General features: G+C 40.8%; 1 protein-coding gene across 4 annotated transcripts in view; it reads right to left on the reverse strand.

Annotated features, from left to right (window-relative positions):
* Positions 1-14,093, reverse strand: part of gramd1ba (GRAM domain containing 1Ba) — a 50,991-nt gene extending 36,898 nt beyond the window's left edge. For 2 of the 4 annotated variants that reach the window (XM_049593144.1, XM_049593143.1), the window contains exon 1: positions 13,962-14,093. In XM_049593144.1, the coding sequence (XP_049449101.1) occupies positions 13,962-13,984 (23 nt within the window). In that variant the 5' untranslated portion in view covers positions 13,985-14,093. Of the gene's footprint in view, positions 1-1,029; positions 1,137-13,961 lie in introns of those variants that run through there. The other 2 variants (XM_049593145.1, XM_049593147.1) reach the window with 2 other exon arrangements.
* Between the last annotated feature and the right edge of the window lie 4,799 nt (positions 14,094-18,892).

Raw genomic sequence — 18,892 nt, forward strand, 5'->3', positions numbered from 1 at the left:
ATGTGGTAATAAAGTGGTAAAAGGTGTCTATTACAAGTGTCAAAACATTTACAGGCAGATGCCACTGAGGCTTAATTATGTGAACAGGCACAAAAGTGTTGTTGAGTATGTATGGATTTCCTGTGCAACCAGCGGACAGAGGTATGCATACTGTTACTTTACTGCAGGTCTTTAACAGTGACACTAATATACCGCTTAGCGTCACATACTGAAACCCACATAAGAAGACTAGAAATCGCAAAGTCAGTTATCAGAATAGCAAGATCAAATATTCTTCTGTGCCTCAGCTCTCATCCATTCCTAGAGCTTCTCATTTAACATCAGGAACTACAGCCCTGTCCCACTGCTTCACTTTCTGGCAAGGCATCTTACCCAGAGAGCTGAGACTGACGGACATGCACAGTTAAGCTGGATGCCACCTCCCCCTGCATTGCAGCCCTCAGCCAAAGGTCAAATTACATACAGGACCAGAATGCAGAGGTCAGTCTAGTCTTCCTGTTCATCCAGACATTATTACATCAATAGTTTTTATTATCCACTAAAAAAAGCACGCAGTTTGATGCCAGTATTGAGGAGTGTCGGCATTTACTTGACACGGAACACTGACTGACTCCATAGTCACTCCTCTGAGCACCACAGCTGTGTAATGCTCGATTGCTCTACATTATATATGTGCAGATTACGTGTACAGAAGCCTCCAAGCAGAGTCAGTCTTCCATTTTTAAACATCATGCTTTACACATTGCTCTGTGCAGATGTCACAGCAAAACATCACACAGTCTTCTGTCTGCAGACACAAACACAGTGATCATGGTGGGGTGGGGTAGAAAAAGACCTGATGTGGCTTGTGCCTCAATAAGCCACATCAAGTCCACGCTAAATCATCTGATGCAGCAGACATGGTGGGATGTAAAATGGTGCAAGGTGACACATCCTCCCTCAGTAACACACAAACACACCACTGCATGCACAGAGCGACAGCGACACGGGGATGGAGGGGGACGAGGCGTTATTAGGAGAGACACTGACCAACCTGGCAGCCATGGAAGACCTCAGCCCACAGCATCAGACTCTACCTGCTTCATTCATCCACTCATTCAGACAGCAACATCAGCAGAAGAGGAGGAGACAAGGAAGCAGAGGGAAGAGAGGAGGAGGCGGAGGAGGGGGAGGAGGATGGGGCTGCTTCTGAGAATCCTTGCCAAAGAGTCCATGCATGGGGGTTGGTAAACAGACAACACTGCCCCCTTCAAGATATACAGTGTTGAAGACACCAGTGCTATATGCTTCTTTTCTGTCCCCCTCTTTTATTCTTTCCCATCCTTTTTCTTTCTGCAGGGTGATTCACATGCTCATCCTGCCGCCGCTGCTGCTGCAAAGCCCCTCTTTCTCTAAGCCCGCCCTCTTTCAGCCTCCCTCTGACCCACCATGCTGTGATTGGATGCCAAATCAGAGCGCTGGAGACTGCTCCTGTTGCCGCTCTGCACAGTGGGCTTCAGCATCGTACGCACAGGGCGACTCCCACTCCTCACTAATTCATGAGTGTCATGAATGAAAGCTGCTGACGTGGATTAACCCTCACTGTCACACCATGCTGCTGGCCCCTCCCCGTTAAACAGACACACATGCTCACTCTCTCTCTCATATAAACGTGCACACACACTTCTGCCATCTCATGCTCAGCACACACACTCTCACGTCTCATCAAGTGTGTCTTTTTTCCTCCTTTCTGTTCTCTGACTTTCCTTATTGCCTCCTTTACTGTATTGTTTGGGCTGCATATACAAAAAGGAATTACTCTTTTCTAATTTATTCTTTCTGTTCATAATATTGGCATGGGCAGTATGACTTACAGTGACATGCACTCACTTGAAATGTCCAGCTGCTCCCTCTGTGACAGCAAATCTGTCAGGCCTGTAAAGCCTGAGAAGGTATTGCCTGCCCTCATTGACGCTGACAGATATCATAGGATATGCAGAAGACTGCATTAACACACAAAAAAACACACGCATTTTTCTAATGCAGAAATCAAAAAGATTTGGCTCATAAATCAGTAAGGCCACCTGGCAGTGGCCCAACCTTTAGAAATGAAACAAGTTGAATTTCTTTCCTCTAGACAGTCATTGTAACGTCTCCTTTGAGCACTCTGCACCCTGCAGTAGCTGCCGTTGGCTGCTTGAATTCAATTTAAGACCTTGATACTTGCCTATAATGCTGGATGTAGATGTAACATCTACATCCAGGACATGGTCAAACCGTACATACACCACAGCCCACTACAGTCTGTTACTGCAATCAGCTTGCTGCTCCCTCACTGTGAGGGGCCCCTGCTACTGCTCTGGTTCCACAATGTACATGCTTCCACTTGGGTCCATACTACAGCAGTATAATATTTCACTTCAATCATATGCCGATGACACACAGTTATACATATTCCACCAATAACCTTAGCCCAGTAAATGACCTCATCCAATGCATCCCAGCTATCAGACTTTGAGTGAGATTTTTGACGCTGATCTTAACTTCCAGAAGCACATCTCTGATATTTCTAAGACTGCCTTTTATCACCTCAGAAATATATCAAAAGTTAGATGCTTCTTGTCTCAGTCAGACTCTGAAAAGCTGGTTCACGCTTTTATTTCCAGTAGGCTGGATGACTGTAATGCACATTTTGCTGGACTGACAAAGCAGACATTAAATAAACTCCAGCTTATTTTAACCAAAACGTCTGACCGTATAACTCCTATTTCATCTTCTCTTTACTGGCTCCCAACAAAGCAAAAAACTGATTTTAAAATACTTCTTATTGTTTTTAAAAGCTCCTTGCTATGTTGCTGACATGCTCACAGAGTACACACCAGAGAGATCTTTTAGATCATCAAATAAAGGTCGACTCTCAATCAGCTCATGATGCTTTTAGTCATTATGGTCCTTCTCTCTGGAGTTCTCTTCTCCACATGAAGTACCATCTGCTACAGCAATGTTGTCTTTTAAAAGCAAACTAAAAACACATCTTTTTTTCACAAGCTTTTTTTTTTGTTGTGATGTTTGTTTTAGGAATTAGTGTTATTATCGTCCCTTTTTTACAATAATGATAATAATACCTTCTTATTTTGTTTTGTCCTACTTGTTTTTATATATGTAATACTTTATTATCTTAAATGATATTCTATGTTTGTCATGTATGATGTATCTTCAGCACATTGAGTTTACACTTTCCGCATGAAATGAGCTACATACAATACAATACAAATTTATTTATATAGCATATTTAAAAACAACAGCATTGACAAAAAATAAGCATGACAAAAATGCAAGACACGAAAAGTTTGTTAACACAAATTAAGAACACAAAATTCAGATCACAAAGCAACCCGCTATCACACAGAGACTGAGAAGGCCAGAGAAAACAAATGGGTTTTTAAACGAGACTTAAAAACAGGCAGGGTAGGGGCAAGTCTCATCTGGAGGGGCAGCTCGTTCCAAAATTTGGGGGCCACAACGGCAAAGGCTCTGTCACCCCTCTGCTTTAGCCGTGTTTTCGGGACAGCCAGGAGCAATCTGTCAGCAGACCTCAATATAAATAAAGCTGACTTGACTTGACAATGGTGGAACAAGCTTCCCTCTTTGACAACAGAAACTCTAGACATCTTGTGTCACAAACTGAATACACATCTGTTCAGACTGCACTTTGGCCCCTGCATGACTCTTGTAATTTGGGGTTGTATCCACATGTTTGAATGCACTGACTATAAGTCGCTTTGGATAAAAGCGTCAGCTAAATCTTCCACTCTTTCACAGTGTCCACAGAGGGACATTGAGACCATAAAAACTCAGAGAACAGGAAAAGCAGTTAGCATGACAAGGGGTGAAATGTGACAAACTTTTTACATTCAGCTGTTTTCACATTTCAGCAATCAGTGACAGTCAAATTATTCATATGGCCAATTAGCCTCTTTGGGGTCTTAACACTGGGGCTGATATTATGGTTTGATAGCTAAATATGCAAATTCAGTAATACATCATCACTGTGTTGTTTACATATACATTCATTAATTCAGCAGACTGAACAGTAATGCAGTCAGCAGGCCAGTTGGTTTTAGTTTTACAAGTTCTGTTAGTATGTATTCTTACTGGGTAGTAATTCTTTCCTGTTCTGGTTAATTTTGCATTGCCTGTTGGGATTGATGGAAGACACTGACCTCTGTCTGACCCACAGTTTAACTTCAAATGACTTTTACCAGCTTTCGGTCTGGATTAGCTCTGCTGCCAGTAAATATGGTGATCTTTTTATTCTAGTAGCTTGACTTTATTCTAACTTAGTAATGTAATGGTGCCATAGTTAATAGGCAAATACTGTAACAACTGACGAACGCACGACTCTGGAGACATTCGAGTAAATAACATAGTCTTTACTGGTCAAGGCAGGTTTGGTGCAGAGAAGGACATTCAGTGGAGACAAACAAATCTTAAAGGAATAAGGCAGAGACAGATGCAATCAACAGATTAAATCCAATAAACCAAGAAAATGACACAAACAAAAGCCTGGAACACTAGACACACAAGGAGCTGAGACAAACTGGCACATAGTGAAAACAAGACACACTAAATACTCTGGTGAGGGGAAGGATAACGAGACACAGGTGAGGCTTATCAGGGCGGGACAGACAGTCAGACACAGGTGAAGTTATCAAAAGAGAGGGAAGAACAGGAAGAGAAGTGCTCTGAAATGACAGGAGATGTGAGTTTCAAAGTAAAACAACATGAATGAATGAATGAAATGAAACATAACCTAAGAAACTTGAGCTGTGACAAATATTAGAAAACTGCAACTTGCTATGACTTCTTTTTGTTTCTTTTCTTTCAAATTTTCATGAAATGTTACATCGTAGACACAAGGAATTTTCACCAATGATTGGAAGTTGTGTGCAAATGCTGCTTAAGAAATATGATACCAGTTTGAGGGCACTATAAATAAGGCTCAAAAATTCGATTTTGAAAGGACACGCCCCTCACACTTTAAATCTGATTGACTTCCAATTTGACACACAAATGCAGCTCAATGTGCTCTAAGAAAACGCCTCAAAAACCATGATGAGACCACTGGAAAAACTCCAACTCCACTACCATTTACCAATCATCACAAAAGTTGTAGGATTTATCCAATATCCATGTAAGTACCTGAATTATAACCTGAAAGTTTCATTCAAATCAACTACTAGGTGTGCTACAAATGCAAAGAGTTCATATCTCTTAATCAGCTACATACATTTGTTTGAAATTTGTTTTGCACCATCTAGGGTCATGTCTCAGTCGAAACATAAAATTTGGAAATGATTGCTTGAAGAGGGTGTGGCTTAATAGAATTAATCTAAATTTCAAGATGTGGCACATGTTCTATTTCATTGTATTTTTAACCAAATGTCACCAAAATATTTGACAATATGCATGAAATCAGCAGAATGATGTGAAATTTTTAACAGAATTGTATCACCAGCGCTTTAACTGTTATTGATTTCTCATTGTGTTTTGAAGATATTGACCAATTAAATTTAAAGGGGGCGTGGCTCAGCACATAAATGGACCTAACAACACAAACTTAGGGCACAACATAAATTAGACTCTAAATAAAAAATCATCTGTCTAATTATTTCAAAACTTACAGGATATGTTAAATAATATTGATGAACCACATGCGTTAAATTATATAAAAATCTTTCAACAGGGGGCACCACAACCGATTTTAATTTTGTTGAAAAACACATTTTTGACATCTAAATTTTCTGGGGATCATCACTGGACCACCCTCATCAAAATTTGGCGAAAGTTTTTTATCTCATTGTGTTTTGATGATATTGACCAATTAACTTTTGAATGGGCCATGGTTCAGCACATAAATAGACCTAACTCCAAAAAACGTTGAGCCAATTATCACAAAATTTGCAACAATTGTCTACATACGTGCTAGCAATATATGCAGAAAGTGTCATTCAAATCTACCACTAGAGGGTGCAACACATGTAAAAAATGGATGTGGCATAACACAAATCAGACTATGAATGAGAAATTGTTTGTCCAGTCATCACAAAACTTCAGTGTTGGGCAGTAGTGTCACTACAGGAGCGGACGTTTGTAGTTTAACTACATTTCTCAGTAGCTTGGTGGTAGCGTCGTTGTTTTCTGAATCAAGGAACTTCTCAGTAGTTAAGTTCTTTTACTGATCACTTAGCGCGGTAGCGTCCACACAAGCTACATTTCCAAAATCATTTCTGAAGCTCAAATGAGGCGGGAATTTCTGTTATGGACTGAAATAAAACCGTCACCGCTACCACACACAGAGTCACTTCCACATGAAGCTGACGGGGGACAGCCCTCCATTCCGAAACCCTGCCGTTCCGAATGACCCCCACTCCGAAATTGATTTTCAAGTCCATATCGAGTTTCCTGCATCAAACACTGCTGCCCGCTCTCCGGCCGCACTCGTACAATTCTGAAACTCGTTGTACTACAAAAGCTTGAAATGAACGTTCAACTCATTGTTTTTTATTGAAAATATGTCACTGTCTTAATTTATTATGTATAATTTCACTAGCAGCAAACACATTTAAAGGAAACGCTTGTCAAGTCTTTTTACGTGCGCCGTCCGTGGTGCTGAAATCCTCGCTGCAGCCGCCGCTCCTGCTGACAGCAGACCGGGGGAGAAAAAAAAGACATTTCTTTGCTCTGTGCCTTCAGAAAATAACCAGGGTTAGGGTAAGAAAGACAAACGGTCTGTACAGCAGTCCCACTGTGTCTGCCAGGGCATATCAGGCTGTGTGATTATTAAGTTTGGTTTAAGGTATTGGAGCAATTTCATACAATTTCGGACATTTAACGTGATAGACTAATTTCATTTCAACATGGTCATTTGCTTAGAGGATTCAGCTGAAGCATAATGAGTGTTATATGTGATTAAGATGAAGTATTTGCTTGTTTTGTGGTTAATTATACACATAATCCATTTGACCCCATCATGAATGGGATTTATATTCGTTCCTGCAGACAGAGGCAAAAGGATCAATGCGCAGCCTCCGTTTTCTTTGCGTCCGTCTCGTTCATTCAAACTTTGTAAACACGGTTGGGATTTGTAGGGGACATACATGTGTATGCAGCTCACTATAAAATGTGTTTGCTTTAAATTTTCACTTGAAATAAGTATGAAAATCTGCCCATGGAGCAAGTTTTTTTTTTTTTGCTTGCAATAAGAAAAAAAACTTGCTCCATGGACAGATTTTTTTTCTACTTATTTCAAGTGAAAATTGCCTAAAAACAAGTTACTTTTTAGGTGATGAGTCTTATTTCAATTGTAATGAGATTTGTTTTGACTAGAAATAAATATTCTTGGTAAGATTTTGAGTTTTTGCAGTGTACATACACATACATACACGCATGTACGTTTTTGACATGTTGTGACTGTTTGAAGCAGGTCTTCATTCTTGCTGTTGTGGTTTGAGTCGTGTTGGGAGTTAGTGCAGCTCACTGTTCAATAAACAATTGAACTTAACTTTTTTACCTGCCTATCTGTTTGACTGACAGTTCTATTGATCAGTAAGATAACACTGACTTGGCACAAAGTTGGTTCAGTTTAGTAAAAAGCTTGGATGTAGTTGCACTAGTTACTTTCATTTTGCTGTAGCTTAGCTTGCTACATTTCTGAGGGTGATAGCTTTGATGTAGTGAAGCTTCATCTAATATTAGAGTAACTAGTAGCTTAGCTCACTACACTTTCCAAGTAGCTTGCCCAACACTGCAAAACTTAAAGAATATGTTAAATTCTAAAGCTTAACCATGTGTATAAAATTGTTTTGAAATCAGTCAGAGGCAGTGCCACCAGTTCCAAAAAAGTGCAATGCCCTGTCGCATGATTTAACCATAAATCAATGAGGGTTGGTTCAAACATCACCAAACTCAGTGGACTTTTTTAACTAAGCCATCAAAGCATGTCACCAAAATGTTTCTGCAGTTGACCAATAGGAAGTGACAGTGTTTCCAAAGAAGACTGTGGCTCAGTATAGATTTGAACATAAATGAATGAGCATCTGTCTGATTATCAAAATACCTGCTGGTAATCTTTAATGCAGGTGTCCTAAATTGTCAAAGGTCTTGATCTTACCCAGCTTTCAAGTTTTCCATGCTGGCTTGAACCCTGGAATTGCCATTTGTGGCTGTATTTATTTTGTTTTTTCTATCTTTTTTGTGTAATCCTTGTGTGAGCACTACCCACCAGCTCATACTAGTTACCTGACAACTTGTGTACACATATGCAATGTATTTAAATCAAAAGCCTGACACAAGTATCCTTTGCTGCTCCGTCCTGGCTGAATCAGATCTACTGAATATTAGAGAGGATGCAATGGATTAATACTCTCCTCCTTCCAAACACTGAACATTTTTCACAGCGCTCTTCCTCCTGTGCAGTGCTCCATCCTTTGCATACATTCAATCCCATTCTGTCGAGTAACCCAGATTCTTAATGTCCCTCGGGACAGATCCCTATGATGTGGCCTGAGACAGAAGCAGCCAATTGCTACCCTGAGTACAGCCCACTGAGCAGTGTAGCAGCCAATCACAGAGCGCGCCGCTGCTGAGTTATTTGACATGCAGCCAATGGAGGTTACAGTAGAAATGATGAAAATGTAAGGTAATTTTAGTGTATACAGGCAGCAGAAGCTATAAATGTCACACAGAACTAAATGGCTGTATCTATTTTCAGTGGTACAATAGATGTAAGGAGCAAGAGATTGGCTTGTATGGCACAGTATATAATGACCAGAAAGGATGGTGAGCATTTGTCATCATGAAACTAGGTCACACATGCAGAATTACTTTTTCTCAACACATGGTGATATATATTGAAACAAAATGTGACCTTTCACTGCAATAGGCTGTTTTTTGTTTTGTTTTTTTTTACAGAAAAAATGCTCAGGCAAGACATTGATGATTGTCATGGTTAAGGTTATATGATAACATCTTAGATAATACTAAAAATTATTATTAATAATACTAATAAAACATAGAAGTTGCAGAGTTAAAACTACTTGTATATGATCCATAATTTTCCTTAAAATATATGACCTGCAGTAGAAACAACACATGCACATGTGAAAGATATAAAATAAAAAAAAAATCAAAATTAAATCAATAATAAAAATAAATAAATAAAATATATAAAATAAATACAATATAATAAATTAGATTAAATTATAAAAAAAACAAATAAATAAATATATAAAGGATTTTATTTTTTTTTTTTTTTGGTATGTTCAGCCCATCAGTGTATAAAGAGAACTGGATACAGTGTTGGCCTGAAAGTTGCTCAGTGGCGTATGAAGCCAAAAGAATGAGATGTGTATTGCTGCAACCATATTCAGTTTGGAGCCTACACAACATGCCCACAGAACTCGCACATCAGAAGAAGACAAACCCGCTGCCATGATTATATGAACCCTGCTACAAAGCGACATTGTTGGGGAAAAAAAAATGAGGCCAAATGTAGCATTAATCCACTTTATAATTCATTATATATCAAGACATTATTCACCTTGTGAGTAATGAGTAACCCTGACTCTAACCCCAAAACTAACCTTAAGGTTAACCTTAACTTTTTAACCTAACACTTCATGCCAAATGCTGACTCAGTTAAGGTTAACCTTAACTTTTTAACCTGACTCTGGACCAAGGGGTGATGCAGTGCATGCAGTACCGTGAACCCTCTGCATCGTGGGGCCCATAGAGCAAGCGCACGTTAGACTTCAGATGGCTAACTTCTTGTTAATAATTAGGGATAAAATGATTTCATTGTGTGGCTCTTCTAGACTTTGGCAATATTATCAGACTGAACAGAACACATCATGATCGTGAAATGAATTATTTTGTAGGGATAGTGATGCTCAACAGAATGTATCCACTGATTTACAGACGTCTCTCTACGATTTAAGTCTATGAGAAAAGTCTTTTTGGTCCCCATGGCATCATGTAGTGGACCTGGAAGCTGTAATTCCATGGTTTTGCCAATATGTCAGTTTGGCTCCTGAGGGCTTCAGCCATGACTGGTGAGTGAGGCTTTCTCTGTCAGGAGCACAACTTTTATGTTGTTAAGAAGACATTGTTGTTATGTACTCCCAGTTTTTGATTTCTTACTTCCTGTGCATAGACAAGACTATTTTTAATGTTGATAAGACAGATTTTTTCTTGTCACTAATGTCTCAGGGAGCTTTTTAATGTTCCCTTGGCTACAACAAAGGTCTTCCTGGATTAATCCAACATGCAGTCAGCAAGTGTGTTAGATATCCATTAGTTGTACTAGCTGTAGATAGATGTACATTTTGGTTCATTCATGCATTCATTCATTTCACTTCAGTTTCATGTGCTCCAGTTGCCATCCTGACAGACAGGGTCATGGCCATAGCTACTGTATGTACAGTATGATTATAGCCTGTAGCCATAATCAAGATGTAGGTCACATGCATCCATACATCCATCAGCACGCTGCCCTGGTTCCCAGACAGTTTTGACTGGCTAACCTTTCTGGGGCCCTTTGAGCCAAATCTGCAACTCGCAAGCTGCAACATGAAATCATTTCCTCTTGGTCATTTTTCACAAGTCAAAACAAAGATCATACTTGTGGGAGCATGGAACCCATGGAACCCTGCTTCCTCTGCAACCCGCTTTGCAACCCGCCTCCACCCCAGCTCCTCCTTTTCGTGTTGTGTCTGACCTATCAGTGTCATTTCTGTTTGTCACTGATGCTGCTCTGTTCTGTTCCCAGAGGGTCTTTGCTGCTGCTTTCCCTGCCTTAGGCTTTCTATGTATGCACATGGAAGGGCAGGGAGGTTTTCTCTCTCTGCCTCAGGCTTTCCTCGTTTGTGAGTGGAAGGGCAGAGAGGTGTGCTCTTTGCCTTTCGTAGGCCTACGCAAAAAGCCTAAAGCAGAGAGGCCCCAGAACAGAGCCATACTGCCAAATAATATAATATAATACTGCAAATGTAAATAAAGTTTTCTTTGACTTAAGTGGTCCTGACTGACATAATATTAAAGAGATAAAAACGCAAATACTTGTGCAATGGCCCAACCGTATGGGGAATGTTTAATTTTATGTATTTTACCCATAGGGTCAAATCCTATTTTTAACAAGCATGGAGGTGTTTACTCCACTTTTACAGTTTTGTTTCATTTCAGGAATCCTAACATTGTTCTCCACGCTGAATCTCATTGTCAGTGCATCTTTTTATAACTGTATAACACTCCCCTCTGTGCGGCTCATGCATTAGACATCCTGTGGCCACTGTTCTTAATGTGCATGTATTCTTGGGTAACTAAGCTCTACTTTTACGCTGTGTTAATGAGCAGTGGCAGAGGTATAATGATGGCCAGCTGTCCCAAAAGATGCTTCCTTAATTAGAAAGCACGGGAATGCAGCCATTTTAATTTGTGCATCCTTTTTGCATCGCACACACACATTCTAATGTTACCAGCCTCCCAGCAGCTGTTGGCAGTACTCCCCGCTATGGGGTTACTACTTGTGATCTTTTAAAGTAATTTCGAGGCCAAAGCTATAAATATTGCAACAACTCTTTTTTTTTATCAGTTGACCAGTCACTTTGCCAACTCCATTATGTAGTCACCCAGTACATCCATTATCCTGCATTATCCAACCTGTGAGAAGCTGTACTTTTTCTGATTTCAGAGGACACACATGGTTTGTGTAACCTCAGCAAAAACTGTAATAATTCTTAAATAGGTGCACTTAATCAGAGAATTCTTTATTTTGAAACTGATAACTTATTTTTACATATAAGCCAGATATAAAATGATGGTAAGGATGAAAAAAATAAAGTCACCCAAAGATCACAATGACATTACAAGAGCATGCAGTTATTGAATTCAGTCTGTGCAACTCAATAGCCATAATAAACGTTGGCATTATATTGTCTGCAGAACAGGGATACAATACATTTGCACGTTGTTATGGAGCAGATACACTGATACTTTATGTTTCAACCACGCTGTTGTTTTCATGTGGTCAGGTTTAGGCACCAAAAACAACTTGGTTATGGTACGGAGAAGATAATGTTTTGATTAAAATGCCTGGTTTTGGTGGCACTACCCCCTCTGGAAACATAGCAATGTCTCTTTTAAAACAACTGCTTTTTATGGCACTATCCCTGGTGCAAACAGCCACGGGTCGCTTAGAAGCAACCACATTTGGTAGCTAAAAAGCCACTGGAAACACAGCTATGAGTCACTGAAAAAACAATCATGTTTGGGGGCTAAAAAGCCACAGAAAATGCAGCGATGACTCACTAAAAAACAACTGGTTCTGTTGTTTTTTCTGTCACAAATACTCGTCTACAGCTCGGCAGGTATCTCCCCTAGATCTCACGTCATCCAGTAGCCACTCCACCTCGTAAGTGACAAAGTCAGCTAATACACTACGCCACAACTGTAATGTATCTGTGGTTTACAGTAACATCAATGTCAACATTTTCGTCAAGTAATTGGGCAAATGTAAACTTTCTTTCATTGCAAATCCACGTTGTGTGACTTTGGTTTTTATTGTAGAATTACATTCTAGATGAAAAAACAAGAACGCTTGCTAACAGTGCAAAACGGAGATAAATGAAGGCAAATGAATATATACTCCATACTATTTCAAAGTCAAACTACAGGCACTACAGTTGGGTCTCTGTCATGTAAATTTGGTGCAAAAAAGTGCTTCCCGTTTTACTTTATTTTCATAATATTGTGTGAGTCTAGACTTATGCCACAATGACTTTGTGTGGGTTCACTCTCACTGCACAGTACATGTCTATGGATTATTAAGCTTTTGCAGGAATGCCAAGAACAACAGGGTTAGAGTTGTCTACATTGGAGTTAACAGGGCATCTGTAAGCTGCTGGTATCAAACGTGTCCATGTCATTGGTCCAACAGCCCATTGGTCAGACATCCCATTAGTCCAATGGTCCGCGGTGCTGAACGGCTCCCGGCGGGTGTATTTCTGCCTTGATGGTGCGCCGCGACCGGCTCTGGGTCAGCTGGGAATGGCTTGAGGCAAAACAGGCTCACGGCTTATGTGTTTGTCACTTTCTTTTTCATTTTAACCCACACCATGATCTTTTCCTGACCCTAACCAAGTGGTTTTTGTGCCTAAACCTAACCAGACCTTAACCACAGGGCATCATGATGATTTCGGAACAATGGGACTTCAGAACAATGGGTTTAGTATGGTCGGAACAATGAGATGTCGGACCAATGGGCAGTTCCCGTATCAAACCAGCACACAAAATATTTTCATTACAACCTCCACTGACGAAGTATACAGAAAATAAAAGTTACTTGAAAACTATACAAGTAAAGTTCCGGACCAAGCAGGAATTCTGTAGTGGGAAATAACAACTATGACCTAAATGCTTACATGCTGGGAGAAATATGGATGGTGTTGGCAAACCTTCAGTGACCTCAGATACCTGATTAAATACCATCAGCATGCGTTGTACAGAATAAATAATAAACACTTCTTATCCTAAAAGTTGTACATTAGCTACAGAGTGTTGTCATGCCACTGTATTGTAGCTGCAATGAATGAATGAATGAATGAATAAAGCCAATGTGCAAACTGAGAATGCAAACAGCATTTTGCAAACCAAAATGGATGGAGATAATTTTGCACCTAATTGGCCATTCTTTAACTATACATCCCCTGCAAACAGTCACACACTTGCGCATGTATACTCTAATGCTGGGTGTTTCTGTTATACAGGCAGTAAAGAAGAAAGGTTAAGATATTAGTAAATCATTCATATAAGAAAATGTAATCCCTATTCTTTTGCGTTTGCGTTCCACTTCCACTTCATCATCTTGCAACTTCAAGATAGCCCATATGTGTGCATGCATCTTGAAAAGAGAATATCAGCAGTCTTACCAGGTGAGCTTGAAGCCTTTCATCAGTGCAGAAAGCGTTGTCCATAAGCCATCGCCTGTTCTCCACACTCAGTCTGTCAGTCACTCCATACCATGCTGTATTGTTGATGTTGTTGTTGTGTGGAGCTGGCAGAGGGGGTTCAGTGTGAAATCCTGGGGCTCGAGGCCTTGCAGCATCGCCCAGGTTGAATACAAAAAACAGCTAAAGCACAGTCCTGCTGTAACTTCAGCGAGCAGCCTCATCCTGCTGCTTTCACCCTCATCTGCGAGTGTGAATTGAGCACGGATGTGTGTGAGGTGTTTGCGCATGTCTTTGTGCCCTAGGTAAGTGTGTGTGTGTGTGTGTGTGTGTGTGTGTGTGTGTGTGAGGCTACAGCAGCTGTAGCAGCAGCAACTGCTCACGTGTGCTCTCTCCTATATGCAGCAGACTCTCTGTCTCTGCAGATGAAGGCATTTGCCAGGCAGACAGAAAGAAATGACCAACTGAGCATGCTTTGTCGCTCCCTCATCCATACACTCACCCCATTCCCTTCAGCTGTAACACCTCCTCCTCCTTAACAGAGCACGGCTGCCACTCTGCCGAGCTCTCTCCATCTTTCCGTGTCCCTCTCTCTATTTCATTTGGAGGCAGTGATAAGGGTGCACACCATACTCTGGATGCTCTGACAGGGATTACTGTCTGTGTTGTGTTGGTCAGTTCTGGCAGCTGGCCTTCTAATCTCCTAATACATGTAGGTGTGTGTCTGTGTTTGTGTGACTCAAGTCAGAACATAGGAGTGTGTGTTTGTGAAACAGGAAAAATATGTTATGCTATAAATATAATAAGTACTGTTATAATTACTGTTTTTTTCCCTGTAGGTCTGTGTTATGTTGAGTGGATTTATACATGCAAACACACGGAAGACTAATGTTATTTTTTCCGTTCACATATGGGGGGAGATGGAGAGAAAAAGCGACAAATAGTGCTGCCCCACTCATTTGTCCTCCACGCATCTGGTCCTCAGGACAACTGAAATTTAAGTCACATAGCCACAAAATGCATTGCATTAAGGGAGGCCAACTGATGATGCACTTCTCAAGCGGAATTTATACCTGTGTGTGTGGTGGTGTGTTTGTGTCACTCTGCAGTTACACCTCCAAAACACCAGTTGGCGGGTTTCTGTGAAGTGCTGTAAAGTTTAGCTGATTGAAGACACACCCAAAACACACATTAAACATGGCTTAATAGCAACAATTTCAAATGCAGGTACACACATCGGCTTCACTATAACTCGCAGCATTCACAGACAAAGCACTTGTCTTTTGCTGGACACATTTTCCACACAAATACAACATGCTAATGTTTTTAGCACAAACCTATGGCATTTCACATTGTATAAATTAGCCTAGCGGCTAGCGGACTTTTCCTCTACTCATATGAAGCCAGGGACAACAACGACATTTAACAAAGGTAACGTTACAAAATTCAGCCCCATTACAGCTCACAAGGTTCACCGACAATACTGTTATACTAAACATGTTTTCCAAACAAATACAACATGCTAATGTTATTAGCACAAGCCTATGGCAATTTACATTGTATAAATTAGCCTAGTGATAAGAGATTTCCTCCGCTCATATGAAGCCAGGATAAATCCCAAAGTATAAATCCCTGAAGGATAAATCACACACAAGACTTTATTGTTTCTTATCTGTGAAATTAAAGTAAATAAAAGCTTCATTTCCACTGAGGGAAAATGGTTTCAGCTTACAAAAATAGACAGGAGGTCTGCGTCACCAAGAAGTGTGGTTACATTTCTGGGGAGGTGCACATCAGGCCACAGCGTAGGCTCTGCTCGTAAGTACAGCGTCGATTCATTGCAGAAGTATAAATCCAGCATTAGCACGGAAGTCTGTTAAAAGGCACAGCATCTAGGGCAGTGAGTTTGCAGACTGCAACCAACCGAGGTTCTCCTGTGTGCCAAGCATGTAGGAGAACGATGGTGGCTGATGCAAAAATAGGAATGGTCCTATCTAGAGCCAGTGTTTGGTTTGTCTTATCTGGGCTACTGTAGAACAGCATGGTAGACTCCCTGGAAGAGGTCCCGCTCCCTTTGTAGATATACCAAGCCTATCTAAGGTAATAAAAACACACAATTTCTGAACTAATGAAACTATGAATACTGTGTTCCACTTCTGCCAATATATCCCCCTTAATCCTACACACTGGGCCTTTAAGTGTCAGGGACACCATGCAGAAGAAGCCCACAGTGCTCTGAAATCCACTGATTATCTCCTCTCTCCGAAAGTGTGTCAGTCACTGAAACTGCAGAGGAGTGCACACAAAGCCTGCATGACTCTTCTATCCTTTATCTCACATTATCAATCCTGAGAAAATTTTAGGTCAAACACAGCATTTAAAGTAACATGAGGTTGTGTTATGTGGACACCATCATGTTACTTATAGCCCACTTTTCAGCTACTCACCTGGTGTCTCATCTATAAAGCAGTGTGCAGGATCCATACTAAAGATGTACATAGGGACAAAAGCCAAAAATGGTGTGCGCCAAAAAAATATTGGACAATTTCTACAATCAGGCTTCCACCTCACCATCTGTGTCAATAATTTGCCATCTCCAAAATATTCGTAAGCATGGGTCAAAGTTTCTCCCATCAAGTCTGTTTTTATAGATTGCAACTTTTCCGTGGGAAGTGGCGTATGCTTCTTTCAAGCCTTGTTTTGTGTGTATGCAATGTTAGTAAATGAGACCCCTGGACATTACAAATTCAGGTTCCAGTGGGTCAGAAAGAGAGCTACGCATCAGAGGAGCCCATAAGAGGCAGAAGAGGTTGCTCCTCCTCCTTTATTTTCAAAAGGCTAGCAGGGGAGAACAAAATATATCATCCATAAAATATTTTTTCTCTCTTCTCTGGAGGAATACCATTATTGAAACTGATTAAAATGCTTCCACAGTGACATCTGCAGGGCAGACGAGAGGGGAAAGTCTGGCTCCTGTTATCCTTGTTAGGGCTCAATTTCTTCTATCCATTTAATGCACTTCTTTTTTTTCATACATATTTGTTATTGGGCCAAAATTCTGCTGCATGGCAGAGGCAGAGTCTAAATGCTGTGTGCCTCTATGATATGAACCCTACCCCTAAAATCAATAGAGCAGTTTCTATTTCCTGGGAGATACTGAGCACACCAGCCACAGTATTCCCTTTGAAAGGGAAAAGGGGGTTAAGTTGCATTACTGCAGCCTCAGATCAATCACATACAAGCCTCTGAGGTGGAAACAGAATGGCAAGAGCATAGTGTCTGGCAAGGTCATTGGTATCATGATACCACTAATAGCTGTGTGATCATAGTATTTGTAGCTTGGATGCTAATGGGTATATCCCACTGAGATCTCAGGCTCAGCTCATACTCTGCACACATACATATGTATTATACACACACACATACACACAGAGAGACTGACCAACTTTTGCAAAGATATTCTGACAGAAACTCAATCTACAATCCAAATTTTTACCGTCTCTACTGAATGAATCCATAGTAAATGCATGCTAGGATAACTGTTGGTCTTGTTCAGGACATTGGCTCACCTGAAACCATACACTGAAATACGTCTCCTCACATTTCACATTTCACATTTTTGAGAGTATCACTGACCTCCCAACATTCTACGACCCCATTTGATATTTTTAGGCGCAAAATAATGACCTTATCAATGGGTAGTGAGAGGAAGGTCACAGGCTATCAGGGTTCCAGAGCTTTCAAGCTGCCTTGTTCGTGTTATATTCACATACACAAAATTGTTAATTATCGACTGTTATACCATGGTCTGGGTGAATACTCAATTCTGATTGGCTGCAGGGTGTCCGTTAAAAGGTGTTATAGGACAGCTAAAAAGACGTTCCGGTCAAATTGCCTGATGACAGGTTCTAAATTATTGCGCTGGCTCAACTGCTAGCAGTATAGCAGTAGCTATAACACACTACATTCTAATAATAATGTAGGCCTCTACTCCTCTTCTGACCTCAAGCCTAATTATGTTTATTATTTTACCTCTCAGGTTGGATCATTTGGTAAAGGTCAATTATCAGTTTACTTTTTGCTTTAAGAGTAATCAGTCTGCATCTGTGGAAACATTCTCCCCCTGCCCTAGCAATTAAACCCCTTTAGAAATTGTTTTAGCACCACGAGCTGTTCTGAGGGGCAGCACGGTGGTGTGGTGGTTAGCACTCTCGCCTCACAGCAAGAGGGTTGCCGGTTCGATCCCGGGCGTGGGAGCCCTTCTGTGCGGAGTTTGCATGTTCTCTCCGGGCACTCCGGCTTCCTCCCACAGTCCAAAGACATGCAGATTTGGGGACTAGGTTAATTGGAGACTCTCCAGCCCCCCCGCGACCCTCAAGAGGATGAAGCGGTTAGAAGATGAATGAATGAATGAATGAGCTGTTCTGACCCCGCTAACAGTGCTATTAGGACTAACAGTGTAGTGTAGGTAACAAAGCTAAAGGGTTATTGCATGAAATGAAGCCACTTACTCAGCAGGGAAACCTGGGGGAAGAACGGAGGGTGGGAACAGTGATTCCACAGCAACTCCATCCCACCATCACTTAAAAATGGATCCAAATTTCCATGCATTTCCATCTGTGGTCACTGGTTTCACTGGGGCCACAGCAGCCCACAAATGTATTATCTAGAGGAAAAGCTGTGACAGACAACGTAAGCCACAGCACAAATTTATTGTGCTGGCAAAGGTCCACCAAATATGCCATCACAATAAACTGCAACCATCCACCAATACCTACTGTCTCGTATCCAAGGCAACCATATAGCTGTAGCTGGTGTGTTGCAAATGTGCAGACTCAGTTTTTACCTTCAAACTTATCGCCATAGCATAGTAAAGTGTGGGCTTGGAACCTAAATGATGTCTTTTGCGGTAA

Source organism: Epinephelus fuscoguttatus, linkage group LG12, assembly GCF_011397635.1.
Source record: "Epinephelus fuscoguttatus linkage group LG12, E.fuscoguttatus.final_Chr_v1".
In the NCBI taxonomy this organism is placed as follows: domain Eukaryota; kingdom Metazoa; phylum Chordata; class Actinopteri; order Perciformes; family Serranidae; genus Epinephelus; species Epinephelus fuscoguttatus.